The sequence below is a fragment of the Leptonychotes weddellii genome, chromosome 4 (genome assembly GCF_054177405.1).
Source record: "Leptonychotes weddellii isolate Sample4059 chromosome 4, ASM5417740v2, whole genome shotgun sequence".
Classification (NCBI taxonomy): Eukaryota; Metazoa; Chordata; class Mammalia; order Carnivora; family Phocidae; genus Leptonychotes; species Leptonychotes weddellii.
Genome location: NC_138372.1, coordinates 161,004,767 through 161,026,083, shown reverse-complemented (window position 1 = coordinate 161,026,083; position 21,317 = coordinate 161,004,767). Strand labels below are relative to the sequence as shown.

At 43.6% G+C, this 21,317-nt stretch overlaps 1 protein-coding gene, 1 long non-coding RNA gene and 1 other non-coding gene across 13 annotated transcripts in view; all 3 read left to right on the top strand.

Annotated features, from left to right (window-relative positions):
* The window catches only part of CYRIB (CYFIP related Rac1 interactor B), a 148,698-nt gene that overhangs the window by 55,272 nt on the left and 72,109 nt on the right, over positions 1-21,317 (top strand). For 2 of the 11 annotated variants that reach the window (XM_031033244.2, XM_031033242.2), the window contains exon 1: positions 11,020-11,158. The exons of 7 other annotated variants lie outside the window; for them this stretch is intronic. Coding sequence is in view for 2 of the 4 variants with exons in the window: in XM_081816550.1 (XP_081672676.1) it covers positions 12,078-12,117 (40 nt within the window). In the remaining 2 variants the exon portion in view is untranslated. Of the gene's footprint in view, positions 1-11,019; positions 11,159-11,982; positions 12,118-20,306; positions 20,359-21,317 lie in introns of those variants that run through there. 2 more of the 11 variants (XM_081816550.1, XM_081816551.1) reach the window with 2 other exon arrangements.
* Positions 12,124-19,458, top strand: LOC145720983 (uncharacterized). Its single transcript, XR_014144429.1, has 2 exons — positions 12,124-17,237; positions 17,299-19,458. It is a non-coding gene; the product is annotated as an uncharacterized LOC145720983 (long non-coding RNA).
* Positions 17,441-17,629, top strand: LOC115942581 (small nucleolar RNA SNORA73 family). The gene has a single exon (XR_004077211.2). It is a non-coding gene; the product is annotated as a small nucleolar RNA SNORA73 family (small nucleolar RNA).

The following is a 21,317-nucleotide window of genomic DNA, read 5'->3' as shown; positions in this document are numbered from 1 at the left end:
CATTAATGCAAGTGTCCTGTTAAATAAAAATGCTAAGTAAATACTGAAATGGATACTGCAGACAGACCAGAGCTTGGGCAAGGTAGCATTCTCCTCTCTACCTTGGTTTGTGCATTAAAATAGAAGGAGGGATGCTTTCTCATTAAACCTGTGCTCTAACATGAAATCAACACCAGGATTTTAGAGAGCAAGCTAGCTAAACCAGCTAAGCTGCTTCTTAACTTGGACCCTATTGGTTCTCTCTTAGAAAGGTGGTGGGGGTTTTTTTTGTTGGTTTTTTGGTTTTTTTAAATCATATGCAATATCTTTTCTTCTGTAGCCTCAAAACTTAAAACTTTTTCACACTGTAAGCTCGTCTTAGACATCCCCATTGTTCTGAATTTCAGCTAGTTGGTTAGACACCTAATCATTTTGGCGACTTGGGTGGGGAGGGTTTATATCTCACCTCCTTGCGTTGCTCATCTGTCTGGTTTTAGGGCTGTGTCCATGTTGGGAGTCTGGAGTAGGGTGATGGCCCTAGGACTGGGATAACTCAGGCTGGACCAGTGCTTGACCAGCTTGACCAGGTTTGACCAGCTGCACCTGTTTGAGTGCATGCCTTATGCCAGGACGGTGCCCAGCTCTGTGCCAGCACTGGGGATACAGTGGTAACAAAACAGCATGGGCTCTGCCCTTGTGGGGCTCCCAGTGTTGACGGAAGTACACAAATCACTGTGTGATCATAATTATGTATGGGCTATAAACAAGAAGCACAGGGTCCTGAGCACTCTCATAGCAGGGCATCCAACCTAGTTTGCTTCAAGTTCAAATGCATGGACATGATGAAGAGCTCAGGAAAGCAGTTGGGGAAGCTGGAGGCATTAAGAGTCATGTACGATCAAATACAAGATGGGAACAGGTGAAGGGTTCAAGATTAAGTCTGCAAATAGCACTAGGGTTCCTGTGAGTTGATAAAGTTCAGGACACCAGGCCTTCCTTGGAAAGCTTCTTGCCCCTTCCCTTCTAATTCCGCAAGGCCAAAGGAATTATTCTTTCCATTAAAATCTCCAGGCCATATGTCTGTATCATTTCTTTGGCAGTTGTGTGTTGCTCTGTATTGTAGTAAGGCATTGTGTCTTTTATTCCCCGGAAGGGAAGGCTGTTTCCTATACTCGGTGTCTCCCCCCACCCCCAAAGTGAGTATGGAATTGTTGATCAGGTGGTTAATGAAAAGGCCTATAGCTCACCAGTTAACCTTAGTATGTGGGACGCGTCCTTCTTACATCCACAGCAGCAGATCAAAAGAAGGCTTAGAACCTGTGGGAAGAGTAAGAGGTAACAGTCCCAAGTGCCCCTTTGTGCTCAAATTCACTAAAGCTTCCATCGATTGAGGCAATTAATGGGGGAAGCCTATCAACTTGGGAATAGTTTAAGAGATAATAGCTTGTAATTAAAAGTCCAAGATAAATCGGCTTTTCTTTTCTGCATCTTATTACCTAGTTTTCTTTCTACCCCTGTGATTCTATTTCCATTAAGAGAGCCTTCTATTTGCTTTGGCACCACCCGCCCTTCCTTATGCCCTCCTTCAGAGTTACTCCCCGCCCCCTTGGCCACTTCTTCTATTTCTCTTTTATCTTTCTTCTGGCTACGCACTTCCCTTTTTGAAGGCCATCTTTTTAAAGAAAATTGTTCAAAAGATTGAAGGAAAATTTTAAAAAATATTTCATCCCTACTCTCTCCTTTTAACCTCTTTGAGCCTATCTGCCATTTCTCCACGGGGATACATATTGTATATTAATGGCATTCTATTATATATACAGTTTTGTACTTTGCTCTTCTAGAATAGTCACAAATTTTCAACCAGCAAATGTTAATTGAGCTCCTACTATGTGCTGGGCATCGTTATAATGGCTAGGGTAGATGCATCAGTGAACAAACCAGACATAAATCCCTGCTCTTCTTGAAGCTTCCACCTGGTTCATGGAGAGAGAGAACACGCATAATACAAATTCTCTTAAGAGGTGACCACTGTTGCAGAAAGAAACCGGAGGATTAAAGAGGGTTGGGAGTATGTATAAAATATTTTCTCATGTTGCTACCATCTTCCTGTGTACTTAGGGGTTGTATATTACCCTTGATGTTGATGGATTGTATTTTATTTAGAGCATTTAGAGCCTTAGAACTATAAACTTTAAGTCTGGAGAGGACTTATGAATCATTGAGAGCAAATCCTTCATTTTTGAGGTGAGGAAAAACAGGTCCAGAGAAAAGAAATGACTTGCTTAAAATTATACCGCCCCTAAGTGGCAAAGCAGGGGCTTTTAAATTTTTATTAAATTGATTTTTGTTAATTCTAGAGACAGGTCTTTCAGAACCCTGCTATGCTGTTTCCCTCTTGTGGGAAATTGAATTTATTTCTGGTTTCTATTATAAATAATGCTATAGTGGGCAGCTTTACACCAATACCATCTTAATGAAAGCAAGTTAATAATAACAGTAATAATAATAAATAATAGAAGAGGCTAATATTTATCAAGCACTTACATTTGCCAGGCACTGTGCTAAGTGCTTTGCATGAAATAACTTAATTCTGACAGCGAGTACTGTTACTTCCCTATTTTTTACAGATGACACAATGAAGGGATTCAGACTCAGGTCTGGGTACTTAGTCACCGTGATGGACAGCCTTCCAAGTTTGGATACAAAAACTGCAGATTTCAAAAAGCAAGATAATCTGTAATGCACATTTATTTAGACACATAAGAGTTTTCCAAGAACGTTGACATATTAGGTTTAACTGTATGCAGTTGCTGTTTTTAGGGTAAAACGTGGGTGAATGTTAGCAGTTTCTTAGGTTCCGTCTGTTATTTCAGTTAATCCTCACGATAACGGTGAATTAGGTGGTATTGTGCCTGTTTTATGCATGAGTAGCCTAGCATTTTAGCTGGAGCTTGGACACTAAGTGGTGTAATGAATGTTTGCAGAGAGATCTGAGGAAGGGGGGACGGGAGGCAAGGAGAACAGCGTGACCGAGGCCAAGTAACCAGCTGCTAATACCTGGCTCAAATCCTGGTTCCATGTCTTAGTAGCTTTGTGACCGCCCACGAAATACTTACATTCCTTGTACCTCATTTCTCATCTGAAAACTGTCATTATAAAGATTGAGTTTATGAAATGGGTGGAAATCACTTTGTTCAAAACCGGCAGAAACGAAGCAATCGATGCAAGGGCGTGGTGGTGGTAGCTCCTTCTGCCATGATGTTTCAAAGCAAACCCATCTCTTTTCTCCAACCGCAGTGTTTCTGTAAAATGCACCAAGAAGCTTTTGAAAATGGCATGGATAACTTGATGACCCTTGACACCATTGGGGAGTCTCTTTCTTTGCAGATAAAGTTGTCCTCTCACCCAGATGGGGTGCTATATAAAGATGGGTGGAGCAACAGAGATGAACCTCGGTTTGGGTGTTTGGGTCACCGCAGGGTGAGGTCCAGGAACAGATGGCCCACCCAGCTGTTCCTCTCCCTCCCATTGTCTGGTGCCGTTTCTAATTTGACGATATCTTGCCCCCCTCCTTCAGGTGACCCCCTCCTGGGCCTGTGCATCTTGATAAGTTGGCCCAGCCACAGTGGGGGCGGGCAGGTGGGCAAGACAGCGAGTGCCCTTGGGCACTGAGCCTTCCTGCTGGAATGGGGTCTGTTCTTCTGGTCTGCTTCACCAGGTGGGCCTGGGGAGGCCTTTCCTCCTGGAGGGGAGTGACTGTCAGAGCTGAAAATGCAAAGTGGCTCCTGAAACCCCACCAGGGGCTGGGCTCAAAGTGCTGCTGGTGGGAAAAGGCAGTGCATCCTGAGCATGCCCTCTTGGGTTTTTCTGCAGCCAGCTCTTTGTCTCCAAATGGGGCAATGCGCTTTGGGCTGTGGACTGCTTAGGACATCAATAAACCCTGTGAGCCACCAGCCTGTCCCTCTAGGGAAAAACTGCCTCAGGGCAGGGCTGGGGAGGCAAAGCCATGGCTTGCAGAAAGTCTCTTCCTCTTTTTACATTAAAATCTTGGCAAGAAACTGCACCCTTTATTTCTGTCCCCTGTATCAGCAGCAGATTCTTTTTTTTTTTTTTCTTAAATAAAAATTTATTGACTTTAAATACTGAACTCCGAGGCATCATCCTGGCTTCGTCAGACGTCAGCTTTTCCCGTTGCAAACAATTTTGCTTCTGCAGTTGACGGGGACTCTAATAACTCCAGGTGGTGAATGGGCGGTGGGGAGTACGGTTCTGTAGAAATACAAGCTCCAAAGCAATACAAACACAGAGGCAAAAATGGGAAGCTTGTCAAGAGGGAAGTGCTGTATTAAAACATGTTACCTTTATTGGCATTAAAGAAACCTCCCCTTTAGCTCAACATGAGGAGATGTGTTACATCCTTTATGGTGTAGCGACAGGCTGAGTGGTATAGAGCCTTTCACAACAGGGCAGCTGAAGTACTTTTATTAAGGAAAGGTGATTAAGATATACCGTGAGATGAAACGCAGCAGATTAGTTTAGAATATGAACCATTTTTATAAAAATATATGCATTATCTTTATATAGATATAGAAAAAAACATTTGGAAGGGTGTCCACATGGTGGGAGGCTGGATCGTAAGTGTTTATATTTTCTTCCTTTTGCTCATCTGTGTTTTCAAATTTTTTCTGCAGTCAACATGTGTTATTCGTATAGTTAGGGTGAAAGGAAGGTGTGTGTTGCGGGGCTGGGAACCTCCCTTTTTTACCCAGTCATTCTGCATACTTACTGAGGGTCTCCGAGGAGCTGGGTGCACACAGTGACAGGTGTTGGAGTGGGCAAGATAGCCCCGGCCTCTGCCTTCACAGAGGTGGTGTTTTCGTGGGAGGCTCTTTAAAAACATTTTTAAGGGTCGCCTGGGTGGCTCAGTCGGTGAAGCGTCTGCTTTCAGCTCAGGTCATGCTCCAGGGGGGTCCTGAGATCAAGCCCTGCGTCAGGCTCCCTGTTCAGTGGGGAATTTGCTTGTCCCTCTCCCTCTGCCCTTCCTTCCCGCTCTTGCTCTCTCTCACTCTCTCTCTCAAATAAATAAAATCTTAAAGAAAAAGAATAAAAACATTTTTAAGCTAGAAAATAAAAATATTTACAGGTTGTAATAAGTACTGTGAGGGAAAAAAAGCCAGTGACCTGCAGGAACGAGTGACAGGAGGTGGGGGTGGGGCGATGGCAAGGACCACTTTGAGGAGGTGACCCTTAAACTGGAAGGCCAAGAAACAGTCCCTTGAAGAGGCTGGAAGGCATATTGGAAGCACAGGGAAGGACCAGCTGTGAGAACCTGCCACCTTCCTGCAGGTCGCCCAGAGGGCTGGCCAAAGTGGATGTTGTGGAACTGCCCACTGGTGAGAAATGTTACATTTGGGAACGTGACAGAGGCTCATAGACAGAGCCTCTGGGGAAATACGGCCCTAAGGACAACTTTATGACTCCTGAGAGACTGGTTAATGTTTTGCTAGATAACAGGAGTGTCAGGAGTGTGTTAGGGTTTGAGTTGTTGGCTTTGTACTCTGTTGCTTTTGGGTAGGAGCTCTGATGCCATTTTTCATGCTGGACAGGCCTTCAGGGCTACCCTGGGGATGCCCAGGCCTCCTTCCCCTGTCTTCTTCTGGATTCGTGAAACTCTCGTCCATTGGTGCTCAGGCATAAGGCAGGACACTAGAGTCTTAGTCCTTAGCCTTTGGACCCCTGGCCATCCTGGAAATGTTGGGGAGGGTGCTTCTTTCCTCAAGTATTCATTCCTTCCACCAAGAGGATGAAGGAAGTAGTTGATAGAAGTCCCTGAATGTTAGGTTGAGGACTTAAACGGTGATTTTGAGTTAATTATGGTAGCACCATCCAGAGTCCTCTCTAAGAGCAATCTGAGCAACGCAAATCAAGAACCATAACAGTGGTCAGATCCTTTAACCCAGAAACTTCGGTCCAAGGAACTCGTGTGGAGGGTGTATATATAGATACATATCTAGACAGATAGATAGATAGATTTTTTTTTTAATGGGGAGAAATCTAGAATACAGCAATGTCTATAACAGCAGTAATAGTCATTAATGACATTGTGCTTTGGGGCTTTGAACATATTTTCCTATATAGTACTTATGAGAGCTTTGCAACATTCCTGTGAATGAGGTTTTTAGGCTGGTTTCCCAGATGGGAAGTGACAGGTTAGTGAGGTCACATGAGTGGCCCCGGTTCACTCTGGCAGATTCAGGCTCTGACCTCTAGTACACGCATTGTTGCCTGGAGGGTTTGCTCAGAAACTCAAGAAAATGTTGGGAGTCAAGAAAGCATAGGGAAAGGACCAAGACCGAAAATCGTTATTGAACTTAACACATGCTTAGTTCCATCCCAGGTGTTTTGTACGTTTTTGCCAGGTTCATCTTTACAACAAACTTGGGGGGAGACAGGCTCTGAGAGTTTGAGTAACTTCTAAAAGGTGTAGAACAGGATTTAGACCCTGGCTAGGCTGAATCCAGAGCTTTGAGGGGGTTTGGGCTCTGCTGTATTGTCCTCGGCTTCACGAGAATGAATTGCTTGATGAGTGAGTAAATGGTAGGCTGATGTGTTCTTTTCCACAGCTCTGCAGTTCTCTGTGCAGTGCATTTGCCCAATCGTCTCCCACGAGAGTTGCAGCTTTGCTGGCCCTTGTGGCCACACTTTTCCAACACCCTTCACCTAAAGGCTCTCTTCCCTCGCTCAACCCATCCCTTGCAAAATGCTCAGAACCAAATGAGTCTAGGGTAAACCAGGCATGCAGGGTGTGAACCTTTAGTAACTGAAGGAAATGGAGCTATTTCAACATGATGCAATATTCTGCAGCCATTAAAATGATAAATGTGACTGTAGAAGTATGAAACGGTATTGGGAAATAGTTGCACGTATCTGATAGTAGATGAAGCAACGTGCATTCACATAGGTAAAGGTGGGAAGAGGACAGGAATGAAAACTGTGAAGGTATTGGGATTGAGTGGTATCACCTTCCAGTTGCTCTGCTAAGCTAGGAGTGTCAGGGTCACGTCCCACAGCTTCTGCTGCTTCTTCCCCCAGATTCAACTAGTCACAAACTCCTGTAGATTCAACATGAGTATATATTTTTTTTACTTAAATATTTTTTTTTATTTGACAGAGAAAGAGAGAGCACCAGCAGGCAGAGTAGCAGGCAGAGGGAGAGGGAGAAGCAGGCTCCCCCCACCCTGAGCAAGGAGCCTGATGCGGGGCTCAATCCCAGGACCCTGGGATCATGACCTGAGCCGAAGGCAGTCGCCTAACCAACTGAGCCACCCAGGTGACCCTAAACATCAGTATCTTAATTCTGGTGCCCATTCTTGCTCTCCACTGCCAGTTTCCTAAAGCAGGTTCTCATTATCTCTCCCCTGGACTGCACAGCAACTTCAGTGGTCTGCGGGCCCCCATTCTCATTCCCACTGGAGTCCATACTGGACACTGTCGTCAGAGTGATCTTGATATAAAACACATCTAATTATGTCTCTCCTTTGCTGAGAATCTTCTGTTTACTTGTTATTGCCTTCAGGAGGCAAGTTCAAACTCCATAGCATGGTGGTTGAGGAGATCCTTCACCATCTCACCCAGTCTTCCCTCCAGCATGTCATAAACTGCCCTTCCTCTGCCCATGTGCCTTCTCTTCTCATCCCTTCCCTGATCTCTTCAAGACCAAACCCATCCTCTCTGAAGCCTTCACAGCTGTCCAGGGATTGTTGGTTCTTCCACTCTCCTAGATTACAATGAATCGTGCTGTGCTGTAATTATGAGGTCACAGCTCTTTCACTAAATCCTGAGCCCCTCCAGGACAGGCACCTGCCCTGTCTACTGACCTCCACTTTAAACCCTCGGCATGGTGCCTATGACATAGTAGAGGGGCGGAATTGTGTGTTGATTGAATGCATCAATGATTAAGTGAAACAATTTATTCTTTGTAATGTTTTTTTTTTTTTTTTAAAGATTTTTTATTTATTTATTTGAGACAGAGAATGAGAGAGAGAGAGCACATGAGAGGGGGGAGGGTCAGAGGCAGGAGCAGGGAGCCCGATGCGGGACTCGATCCAGGGACTCCAGGATCATGACCTGAGCCGAAGGCAGTCGCTTAACCAACTGAGCCACTCAGGCGCCCTCTTTGTAATGTTTTAAAGTTGATTTAGTAATGCAATTTTCAAAGGAAACAGCATTTAAAGAAGGCATCAGGAACTTCTGAAATTTACAAAAGCAGAGTCAAGTTATGTAAATGGACAAACTGTGGAGTTGACAGATTGGGTTTGAATCCTGGATCTCATACTGAGCCTTGGTTGCCTCATTTATAAGATGGACATCGTAATAGTACCATATAGGGTGGTTCTAAAAGCAACAGAGGAAATGCAAGTAAAGTGCTTAGTACAGTGCCTGGCACATAGGAAGGACTCACAAAGAAAAATGCTAACAAGCCACAGTGATTAAATCATCGAGAGCAGAGTGCTCTTATGTAAACCTCTTTTTTGCATCCTCCTGCTTTTTTCAACATAAAACTTTGAAAGCTTTGACCTCAGCTGAAATGGGATTACATTCATGCAGGATAACGAAGAAAGGATCGGGGAACAATAAATTCAGCACTTCTCTTAAGGTCTTGTTTTCTATTCTCGTTTTCAGGATATCCCACATGAGGTAATGGTCGAGCTTATGTGTGAGTTGTGATGCAGGCCAGGATGGGTCTAGGGCTGACAAGGAGAAAGGTGTCTCCAAAGGGGGCTGATCTTTTTTTTTTTAATGATTTTATTTATTTATTTGACAGAGAGAGACACAGCAAGAGAGGGAACACAAGCAGGGGGAGTGCAAGAGGGAGAAGCAGGCTTCCCCCAGAGCAGGGAGCCCGATGTGTGCGCAGGGCTGGATCCCAGGACCCTGGGAGCATGATCTGAGCGGAAGGCAGATGCTTAATGACTGAGCCACCCAGGCGACCCTAAAGGGGGCTGATCTTATTTTATGGTTATCATTCATCAGTGGGCTTTTCTTGGCTGGACTGAAAGCTCCCTCAGGCTGGCATCATATCTGTGTTGCTCTCCATAGATAAAATTAGGACCAGTGGATGAAAATTGTTGGGTATCAGATTTTTGCTCAGTGTAAAAGAAGACGTTCCTCACAATGAGAAGAGGCCGACCAGTGCAGTAATGAGTTCCCCATAATGGGAGATATTTGAGCTAAACTGGATGGGGTTGAGAATACTATGGAAGAGATTTCTGCTTTTGTTGGGATACTGAGGTAGAGGTGTGTGGTTACTCGGAGCACATATTTAAGGGACGGGGCAGGTGTATGAACTCTCTTCCTTGGTACAAATTGAGGATAGTGGGTTTCTACGGACCAAGGTTATTTAAGGATGGGTATCAGTGTGTCAGAAACATGGACCACAGTTCCTGGATTGTGAAGACTGTCTGCCAGCATCAATGTTGGCAAAAAATTGGCTCCCTCAGTTTAATTGAAATTGATGAAGATTATAATAGATATAGAACCCCTAAATCATCCTAAAGTATGATAATTAGGGCAAAAGTCTGAGGCCTAGGACTCTTGCCTTTAGTGTGTGCCTTCAAAAAGCCATCTAATCTCTCTGTGACTCTTCTAACACATTTCTATATAGTATGGCTCGTACCATGTAGTCTCCATGTAACTCAAGAGGAAGACAAAAGGCTAAATAAGGTAAGGGTTGCTCTTCTGTATTTGGGGCAAGGAGTGATTTCTTGGCCACATCTGGTAAGGCCTGGATGGTTCCTGGCATTTTACCTCTTTGACCAGGAGTTCATAATCAGGGTTTCATAGGTAAGCTTCCCGGGACCATAAATCCCCTGACATTGTATGTAAATTTGTGTGCATTCTTCTGGGGGAGAAAAACCCCTACTTTTGTGGGATTTTCAGTAGGGCCCATGACCCCAAAATATTCAGAACCATTTACTTCCATGGTAATGATCTGCTCAAACCGAAAATATTCCAGAGAAAGGTAACATTGTAATCATTTACGCTTTAGTGTTAATGAAAAAATATGAGAGTTTCATAGCAGGATTAGGATGAACCAGCTAGATAGATGTTCTGGTTTTGTATGTAAGGAGGGAGCATTTATGTTCAAGAGTGAAGGAAGATTAGGGAAATAAAATGCTGTGCCCTGGGCCACATCCAAGTTCTCTGTCCCACCCCCCGACATTTTTGCCCAGAGCGGAACCCTAGAACAAAATCTCATTTATCTGAAAGAGCCGTGCGTGGCAAGGTACAAGTCTCAAGTGGCGCCTGATTTCTGTCCTCAGATTGATCATTTAACACCTCCCCAGGGCGTCTCCAGGATACCATTACAGGCGATAACGGTGCACCTCTAAGCTCTGAGGAGCCTGCCAGCGCTTCTGCCTTAACGGGGAGCGTGAGTGAGGTTCAGTACCTGGCGGAGAGGGAAAGGCGTGTTCACCAGCCCAGCCATTCCAGGCGTGGAGAGTGGTGGGAGGTGGCAGTTTCGCTGAGTTCAGTACAAAGAGTCCTGATCTGCGAGTTCCGAGTTCCAGTTCCTGCTTTTTCCGAGCTCGCTGACCTGAGACAGCTCCCCCCTACCTCTGAACCTCAGTTTTCCTTCTGTAAAATGAGAAGGCTGCAAGACTCGTACCCACCCAGATGCCATCTCCGCGCGGATGTGCTGCCCCTTTAAGGAGCGCGGGGGCGCAGAGGCTGTGGCCGCGCCCCCTTCCTCTCCTCCCTTCCCCGCCGGACCACCTGTCTCAAGTCTCGCCCCGCCCCCTCCAGGAGGGGCGGGGAAGAGGGGCGGGGAAGGAAGGCCGAGGATTTACCTTGCGGGGCGGGCGCGCGACGCATGCGCACGGCCGGACAGGTCCGCTGCGCCCTCACTTCCTGGCATTCCCCCCTCCCCCTCCTCGCCGTTACCCTGTACATCCGGGTCACTTGCCCTCCCCACTCGGAGCCGCCGCCGCTGCTGCAGCCGCCGCTTGGCTCGTCGCGGCTCCGCCACAGGGGCAGGTGCGGAGGGGCTCCCGGTCCGGCCGCCGCCGCTGCCCCGCTCCGGGCCCGGGGCTCCCTCTAGCGCCGCTGAGGAGCCGCCGCCGCGGCTCGAGGAGGGCGGAGGAGCGGGGCTGAGAGAGCCCGGAGGCTCGAGCGGAGGGTGAGTGATTTATTTTTACCCTTTTCCCCCTTCCCTCACGCCCCTCACTTTCCTGCCCCAAGACCCCGTTTTGGCGGAGAGGCGGGCGCGGTGGTGGCCGCGCCGGCGCGGGGCTTCCTCGGCCCCCGGCGCCGTGGGCCCGCCCCGGCGCCCACCCCCGGCGCTGCGGTTGCACCTCTGCGGGCGCCCCCCTTCCGCCGGCCCGCGGCGCCCCGGCCCCTTCCTCCGCGGCCCCGGCCCCGGCCCCGCCAGCGACTCATTCATTCGGACCTCCTTTTTTCCTCCCTTTCCTCCCACCCGCACCGCCACGCGCGTGCTCGCCGCGCCCTCCCACCCCCAGAGCCGGCCGCCGCGCGTGATATCCGGCTCCCCGGCTTTTCCCCTCCCGCGTCGGCGCTCGCCCCCCACCCTCGGCCGCCTTAACTCCTCCGGGCCGCCCTTCCTCCTTCCCTTTCTCCCCGGACTCACCCACAGATCCACACCCCCTTTTCCCTCGGACTCCGCCACGCCTCGCGGCGGCAGCCACTCCTCCTGGTCACCCGCGTGGAACTTGGTGTCTTTATTGCCCCTCTCCGCCCTTCCACCTGCGCGGCCAGATCGTCCAAGTATACACCGCGTTGACCACTTAAATTCCCAGCATTTAAAGTCCAGATTCTCAGTCACAGGGTGTGGTCTTAGGGTGTTTCCAAAACACACAATTTCTGTTAGAATTACCCAAATCTGTTACTGTCAAACTGTAGTGGAAGTGGCAATTGCTGTGTGTGTGTGTAACTCATGGCTATTCTAGGCTGTACCAAATATCTTTTTTTTTTTTTTTCCTGGAGGGCTATCTATGATGGGTTAATTTTCTCAGACTGTAAAATTTGGCAGAAGATTGTTACTCTTTTCTACACCTCCACCTTCCCGCTCACTTGGTTCCATGACTGATTTGCAACATTACCTGTTACTACCGTTTGTTGGTGAGACTTTTTCTCCTCTAATTTGTCGACAACAGTTATCGAGTGTCCCCTGGTGTGCGGAATACTGATGAAATGCCTGAATTCTTGCAGTACCACAAAGTGCCATTCTGGATAAGACAAAGATTTTTGGAATTTGTTTACACTTTGTTCCCCCTCCTGCAGATTTATTGCGTTTGCCATCATTTTACTCCGTAATCTTTATGTGGAAAATGTGGATCAGTCAATTTTGTGTTCTTATAGTCTTGCAGTTTGGCAGACTGACATTCCAGAGGAGTGTTTTATATAGATGAAGGAATTTCAATCACTTCGGTCTTTGGGGACTTATTGCAAATCATTTTAGACATGTACCTCAAGAAAAACACACTGATCCTTTTAATTCTTTAATTGTATTTAATAATAGAAACAGAAGCTTTGTGTCTAGAGCACTTTGATAATTGGGGCTTATTTGATAACCCCTTGGTAAGTGTTGTAGTTGGCTAAAACTGCCTGATCAGCATTCATAAAATGATATGATAAGCCTCCCCTTTTTTTTCCACGTGACTGTGGTTGTCTGTAATAATGAAGTCAAAGGAAGGTTTTTAGTCCTGTAGTGTACCTACCTGGATATCAGTATGATACAATTGCTATCAACGTTAATATCAGCATTTTCTAATAGCCCTTCTGGGGAGCTAAGTATTAAAAAGGCACTTGGCCGTTTGTTCTCTTTTAGGTTTTGGATAACCACTCTAGCAGTAAGATTTCTTAACTCATAGTTAAGATTGCCTCTCTTTGGCAGAGCAGTTTTGTTAGATAACATTTTTCAATTCTTAAAACTTTTAACAGTTACATAGCTGCTTCAGAGGAAGTTCTTGGATCATAAGATGCTGGATCTATAGTATGAACTTTAGATCATTTGATAATTGGGGCTAGATTTTTCTCTCCTATGAAATTGGTTCATCAAAGGGAGACATGATTAGTAAATTGATTCTAGTTGCCCTAGCAAAAATATAATTTCATATTTTAAGATTAAGCGAATTTAGTTTATTTCTGATAGATTACAGGTGATATTTTACATAATCAGATTTAGAATTTTTCATTTCTCTGAACTTTCCCCAAAAATGGGTTAAAAAATGTGTTACAGGGGTGCCTGGGTGGCTCAGTTGTTAAGCGTCTGCCTTCGGCTCAGGTCATGATCCCAGGGTCCTGGGATCGAGCCCCGCATCGGGCTCCCTGCTCGGCGGGAAGCCTCCTTCTCCCTCTCCCATTCCCCCTGCTTGTGTTCCCTCTCTCGCTGTGTCTCTCTCTGTCAAATAAATAAATAAAATCTTAAAAAAAAAAAAATGTGTTACATAGCGTCACTCTTGAGATTATTATATTCATATTTGGAATGATCATTTACCATAATAAGTGATTGAAGAGTATAGAGGGATGCTTATTTCATTTTACTGCTGGTTTCTTTGGGGGAAAATACTGGACTGTCGCTTATATGAGGTTACTTAAATCATTAAGTATTGATGCACTTAACTGTTAGGGCCTATAATTTGCTCTTTCACTGTTTAAGGAATACAAAATTATAATATTTGGAAATATTTAATTATATTGTTAGTGACATTCCCGCTATTATTTTTGGTCTCTCCTTTTCTTTCACTGCACCAGAATTTAGCCTGGTGCACAGTGGATACTCAAATGTTTTGAATAATTGAAAGAATGGCAAGGTCAAAGAGTTTTTGACTATAGCATCATTTTGTAATTATGTAGCAAAAGTTTTGGGAAAAATGTTGATTGCTCTCAGCTGCAGTTTTCTCAAGTTCATATATTTTGAGAATTGCTCTATTTGATTTTTTAAAGTGCTTTGAGATCTTTGGGGAGAAAGTACAAAGAAAGTACAATAGGCATGTCATTTTATGTTATGCTTTAGTCCATTGAGTAGATTTGTTCACTTAGAATGGATATTTGATATCTTCTCAGTATTCATGAGCAACAGTCAATTCAGGTTATGTCTTGTGCATTTAAAGTCACCATAAAAATTCTTAGATGTGTAAGCTCATCCTGTATTATGATCAGTTCACCAAAATGAGGTTAATTTTTCAAGAGATATTTTTTCAAGTGGCAGAAATGGAACGTATCATCAGTAATGTGACAGTGGTTATGTAATACATTTTTTTAATGATCTTATTTATTTGAGAGAGAGATTGAGAGAACGAGTGAGGGGGGAACAGAGGGAGAAGCAGACTCCCTGCAGAGCAGGGAGCCCAACACGGGACTCGATCCCAGGACCCTGGGATCATGACCTGAGCTGAAGGCAGATGCTTAACTGACTGAGCCACCCAGGCACCCCAGTGTTTAATATTTCAGTGGTGGTGGTCATAATGCTAATAGCAACTAGCACATAGTGTTTACTACTTGCCGGGTTGAGTCTAAGAAATTCTTTACAACAACCTTGTTAGGTGTTAGTATTCCCATGTCACAGACTAGGAAATTGAAGTTAAGTAATAACTAAAGTGACACAGCTACTAAGTGATAGAACTTGGTCTTGGCTCTTTAATTATTATGCTGTGGTAGTGAACACCTACTATATGCCAAGTTCTTTATATACATTAAGGTAGTTTTATGACAACCCTGCCTGGTATAGGTTAATTCCTAGTTAACTACTAATTAACAGGATAGCAGGCTCAGAGAGCTTACGTAACTTGTCCAAGTATGCTCCCAAGTAGGGTGAGGAAGGCTGGCATAAACCCAAGCCTCTGTGATTTGTAGTCTTTACTAAAATTCTATTTCAAAGTACCGATTTGAGGTCCTGTATTTTATATTATATATTTAGAAGGCATACTTAAAACAGCCAATCTAAAAACTTTTTCAGCTGACACACAGGATGGAAAATGTTCATTTCTCTACTCTCTTGTGAGCATATACAGGATTATAATTTCCTGCTTACTAGCTGTAGCTTCACCCTTTTCCCACTCATATAAGTATATTGGAATGCAAATGAGTGACATTTGTAAAACTTTTTATTTTATTTATTTATTTATTTATTTAAAGATTTTATTTATTTATTCATGAGAGACAGAGAGAGGCAGAGGAAGAAGCAGGCTCCCAAGGAGCAGGGAGCCAGATGCGGGACTCGATCCCAGGACTCTGGGATCATGACCTGAGCTGAAGGCAGATGCTTAACCATCTGAGCCACCCAGGCGCCCATTTGTAAAACTTTTTAAACAAGGAAATCATTCTTAGAAGGTTGATTCTTTAAAAACATACATTTCTTGTGACACATCCTATGTTCTGATAGTGGTACCACTGGTGAGAAAGGCTTTTTTTCAAAGATATTGGGTGATTCTGTTTAAGTAGAAGACCTTATGCAAAGATATATTTTTGTAGCTATTTAATTTATTTTGAAAAGATGACATTCAGTGGTACTGTTTTATGCAACACTGTGAAGTTTTCAATCCTGTGCAGTTATAGTCTGCCATGGGAGTAATTTCTACTTGATATATTCCAGTTGGTACAATATGTCTGGTATTGTATTATAAACCTAAACTAATATGGACACTTCACTGTGCTTAGAATATTTCTTCCAGTCATAAATTGGCATGTTCTCAGATAATTCAAGTTACACTGAATACTAATTTAGGTCAAACAATTTTAGGACATACGTGCTATGAAAAAAGTTATGACATATTCCCAGATATTATTATTTGGGGATTATTTATGCCATTTCTCTGTTCTTTATGAGAGTAATAGAAAGTTGAAGGCACTAATTTAATCCATGATTTACTAAGTAGGTCTTGAAGTGGACTTTTATAGTTTGCTGATTTGTGCTCTTATCGAGAGATTCTACTCATTGTAAAATTTTAGTATGTATGGACCAAACCATTGCACTAAAGCCCTAATTTGCTTTTGTCTGATAGTGTGAAGATTCTCAGATTAACTATGAAATGGGAATAATAATGTCTCTGCTGTGTGCCTCACAATTCTTATGAAATATTTATATTAATTTCAATGCAGTGTGGTAGGGAGGGCAAAATATAATTTTATTAACACATTTCTTTTTTGCGGGGGACACAGGGAGAGGGAGAGAGAGAGAATCTCAAGCAGACTCCTCACTGACTTGAGATTCTTTCTCTCCCTCTCCCCCCCACTTGCTGTGTCTCTCAAATAAATAAGTCTTAAAAAAAAAAACAACTTGTTTTTGATAATGTATTTTTTGACAACTAGCATAATACTTGGTATATGATTGTTATGAATCCCCCAAATAGTTAATGAACACATGAGCACGCTTATAATAACAGTGAATAAACTACTAGTAGTCCTTCCTTAGAATAGAAGAGTGAGAAAAATAGACAATGTGAGTTCAGTGTTATGTATTCCATAGATACCTAATCTTATGAGTCAGGGCAAAAGTCCATGTTGTCATGCCATTTAAACTAAAACCTGAGGAGTGGACCAGTAGTCAGTCAGACAAAAGGGAGGATGAGGGGCGCCTGGGTGGCTCAGTCGGTTAGGTGTCTGCCGTCAGCTCAGGTCATGATCCCAGGGTCCTGGGATCTAGCCCCACATCGGGCTCCCAGGGAGCCCACTTCTCCCTCTCCTCCCAGCTCCTGTTCTCTGTTGCTATCTCTGTCTCTGTCTCTCTCTCTCTCTCAAATAAATGAATAAAATCTTAAAAAAGCGGGGGGAGAATGCACGGGCCTAAATTGAGGGAGAGGCAAAAGCTTTGAGATAAGAGAGGTCAGGTACATTTTAGAAACGGCTACTGGTTCTATAAAGGAGGTGTGGGAAAGAGGTACACAATAAGTAGACTGTAAGCCTGGCTGCATGAGTTGTGTTAACAAGTTCAGGTCAGTTTGGACTGAAGGCTATAGGGAAACCATTATAGGATTTTCTTTTTTTAGGATTTTAAGGGAGGGGAGAGTGAAATACTAGCTTGTTCTGACAGCTTTGGGAGAATGGATTGAAGATGAAGTAAAATTCAATACAAGTAGGCAAGTTAAGAGGCTATTGTTACTAAAGTCCAGGAAAGAATTGATAGTGATCATCATTTGAGTACTGACAATGGAGGAATAGTATTAAATCCATAAGATTTGATGATTTACTGGATTTAGGCTCTGTAGAGCCTGTAAGTTTGCTTCCGGTTTTCCCCAAAGGTCCTGTTGCTACTTTTTCATGTAAAGTTGAGATGCTGTTGGGGCTAAGTTTTCCCCAAAGGTCCTGTTGCTACTTTTTCATGTAAAGTTGAGATGCTGTTGGGGCTAAGACAAAGCCAGATATATTCTCGAATATGCATTTTCAGTTGACTCTCTACATTGTTAGTTATGGAGTTGACCCATCCTAAAGTGGGCATATCAGACCAACGTGGATATTCCTGGGAGGTCACTATCCCTGGGCTCTGTCCAGGTGGCGTAGGGGAGCATAGGGTTCTGCCCCATGATGTACAGTCCATTTCCACCATGCCTTGAGTCTGTACCTGCATATTCCTACAGCTTCTCAAGAGTCCTGTGGATGATGACAGAGGAGACAAACAATGCGGGAAACAGCTCTAAGAACCCCCATCTGGATCTATGATTGGAAATGAAAGAAAAATCTTTTATCAGCTGCAGTTCTTCTGGATTAAGCTCTTACCTTCCTCTTTCGCAGCGATTGCTCAGGATTCCAAATAGTTGGAGTTAGGGAGAGAAGAGCCTCACCTAACATTGGCAGTTGACACTTTACACTGTTGCGTCCTTTATTTGGCAGAGAGAGTTGGTAAAGTGAATGACAAATGCTGTTTTTATAAGATAAGCCTGGAGGTTTGGAAGCTGGGGCACATTTGACCCCCTTGAAAAACTGCCCTTTATAGTAAATCAAGGGGTACAGTAGGTTAGAAAACCAAAGTAGAAATATCAGCCTGTGGACTCAAGAGGTCTCCATGAGTCAGGGATTCAGTTTCCACAAGAGGCCAGTAACATGCTAACAATTGCTTTAGAGAAGGAGCATGTCTGATAGTTGTGTCCAGAAGGCAGAGTGCAGAACCCCCAGGGGCACCTGCAGGTGACGACTGCCTGCCTCCCTTTGTCAAAAGCTCTAATCAATAAAATCGTAAGTCACAGAGACTTGTAACCAAAAAACTGTCATTAGGGTTGTGGGGCCCCAAAGGTACTAGGATTTTTCTACATGCAACCCTTCCTGATTGGGAGAATCCCCTCTGGCACTTAGAAGGTGGGGAAGTACAACCATGTAACATATCAACTCTTAACTATACATTGGGATGTAGAGACAGCAACAGAACATTGAACTGGCCCAGAGAGTCCTGTCCTTTCGTCACATTCGTTTTCTTCCCCACTGTAAATCCTGCCCAAACCCTATTAATTGAATCTGGATGTTCCCTCCCTTCACAGGACTGGGTAGGCTGGTGATGACATGGGTGCCTATATCTAAAAGAACCTTAAAGCTTTGAGTCCCTCTCTAAAGTTCCCTGGGCAGCCTATTGGCTCTATGGCCGTCAGTCCTTCTTGGGAGTCAGGGAGACTTCAACCCCATACTTACCATTTTTTTCTGTAAAGCAGAAGAGTTTTGGGGGTAGAAGTAGAACAGGGTAGGAGATGGGAGCACGAGGGAGAGAGCACCTGTACAGCAATCAAAGCAATCAAAGCTGGTTATAACCTTTTGGTTATTCCCTCATAGTTCAATCAAAGAAACTTCTAATAATTTTGGTCCAACTAAAACTTCATTTTGGCAGCAAGGCCATCATTACTTACATAATCCATTTTAGTTTTGGGGATTCTGAGGCTCAGTAGTCACAGCCACAATGCCTTTCACCTGGAGACACAGGGCTGTTGCCCCATTGTCTTGGCATATCTCTTCCTCTGCCGGCCCAGAGGAGAGTGAACAACCACCAAGTCACCATTTGGGTGGTTGATTTCAATTCCACTTTTTACTGCTCAGTTTCTAAACATTAATCCAACTCCTGTTCATTAACAGTAGGGTGGTAGGGATCCATATTTTCATCTTCTCCCCACCTACCATCAGGACCACTCTCAGATCCCAGGGTGTCTTCCCATTTCCTAGACCTCTGCCCTTGGGGGCCTTTATCCTCTGTCTTCTAGAAAGTCATGGGTGGCTCTGTCAGCATCCCATCCTTACTGCCAAAACTGTCCAGAACCATGATGGTCTGAGATCTTACCCTAGTTGCAAGCTAGTAAGTTACCATGCCACCTTTTCATGGATGCTGGTAGAAAACAGGAGACTCCTGTGTAAGAGATGAAGGACAGTATTACTCTCACTAATAGCAGTAGCCAGAGCATCAGCATTTGAAATGTATTTTCTCCAAGGTAAGTTGGTATCTGATAACATTTACTCAAAAAGTAATGACTAACATGTCCAGACGTCTTTTGATTTGAAAAAAATCACACATGGTTTTTTAGGAATTTCAGGGACATTACATTAAGGTGAAGCACGGGAAAACCACCTTGGGTTGCAAGGTATGAGATTACTTTGCTTTTGTTTATGTCATACAACAATTCTCTACTTAAAATTCTGGAAAATTCTAACAAAACAATATAAGCACATTTTTAATGAGGTTTTTTTTCCTTTAGATCTTGGGACAGTATATATTTAGGGGCTACCATAAGGACCTCTGGGTGGCTCAGTGGGTTAAGCATCTGCTTTCAGCTCAGGTCGTGATCCCAGGGTCCTGGGTTCAAGTACTGCATCGGACTCCTTGCTCAGCAGGGAGCCTGCCTCTCCCTCTGCCTCCCGCTCCCCCTGCTTGTGCACATGCGCTCTCTCTCTCTGACAAATAAAATCTTTAATTTTAATTAAAAAAAAATTTTTTTTTAATTATTCATTTGAGACACAGAGATAACGCACATGAACAGGGGGAGAGGCAGAGGGAGAGGGAGAAGCAGGCTCCCCACTGAGCCAGGAGTCCAATGTGGGGCTCAGTCCTAGGACCCTGAGATCATGACCTGAGCCAGAGGCAGATGCTTAATCATCTGAGGCACCCAGGCACCCCAAATAAATAAAATCTTAAAAAAAAAAAAAAAAAGGAGGAGCTAGCATAGTTGGAGGAAGGTTTAAACTTAGAATTTTTCATTTTTTTAAAGGGGGTTGGGCTTCATTTTATCAATCATAATTTTCTAACTCCTGTCCAGTTAGTTTCTGTAAACAAACGTAAGAAATGTTATTTCGAAATTTAACTTTACTTGCTGAAAATTGTTACGTTTAAGCTTGTTTTGACTTAAATCGTTGATATGTTCTGGTATTACATAAATATTATTTACCAAGTTGTTTTCTAAAGTACAGAAAAGTCAGCTTCATTTATTCTGTCCATTTGGATTAAAGTGTACATGAATGTACAGAGCTGGAAATGTAAAGAAATCTAGCTATGGTGGCTCCTCTTCTAAGTCACTAGTGGATAAAAGCTTAATGTTTGAGAATCAAGGGCTAAAGCATTTTGGAAATACACTTTGATAATTGGAACTTCCCATATTAAAATGTGAATATAGTTAAACCAAAGCTTTTTCTTTTTATTTATAGAGCAGTATGTTGAAGCAATAGTCAAAATATGTAGCCTGGGATTGGCAACCCTTTGAAATGGGTGTGCCAAAGTTCCATTATAGTATGTGTCATAGTGACAACTGGCCAGTGTTCTGTCTTTGGTATGTGTTACTGACCCCTTCTTAGTAGTTTCTATTAGCATATTAAAAGTTCATTTAAGAACTTTAGCTGATTTTCAGTGTTCTTATCAGCAGCTTTTAAAAATCACATATTTTATTAAAAATCAAATTTAATTTTTTTAAACCATTCTCATTTTGCCTAGTTTGGGTAGGTAGATAGCCTATGATTTTAAGTAATTAAAAAATATTTAAACATTTCAAATTTTCCTAGTTGAGGTATACAGGCAAAACTTTAGTGAAGTCCTTTCCCTGCCTCTGGTCTCTCAGATCCTTTCTAGGGTCTTATTTGTGTCTCACAAGTAAGAGATGAGTGAGCAGTTTTTTTAAAAAAAGTATAGCTGGTTTACAGTGTTACAGGAAACTGTCTTCAAATCATGAAGTAGAGCTAAACAGGTGCTGTGAGACAGTTTATCCCAGGCAGTTATAAGTCACATGATTAGCAAGTATTTTCTCCCAGTCTGTGCCTTGTCTTGTTATTTTCTTAATGGTATCTTTTGAGATGCAAGGGTTTTGAACTTTGATAGAGTCTAGTTTATCTTTTTCTTTTCTTTTAAGAATCCTGCTTTTGGC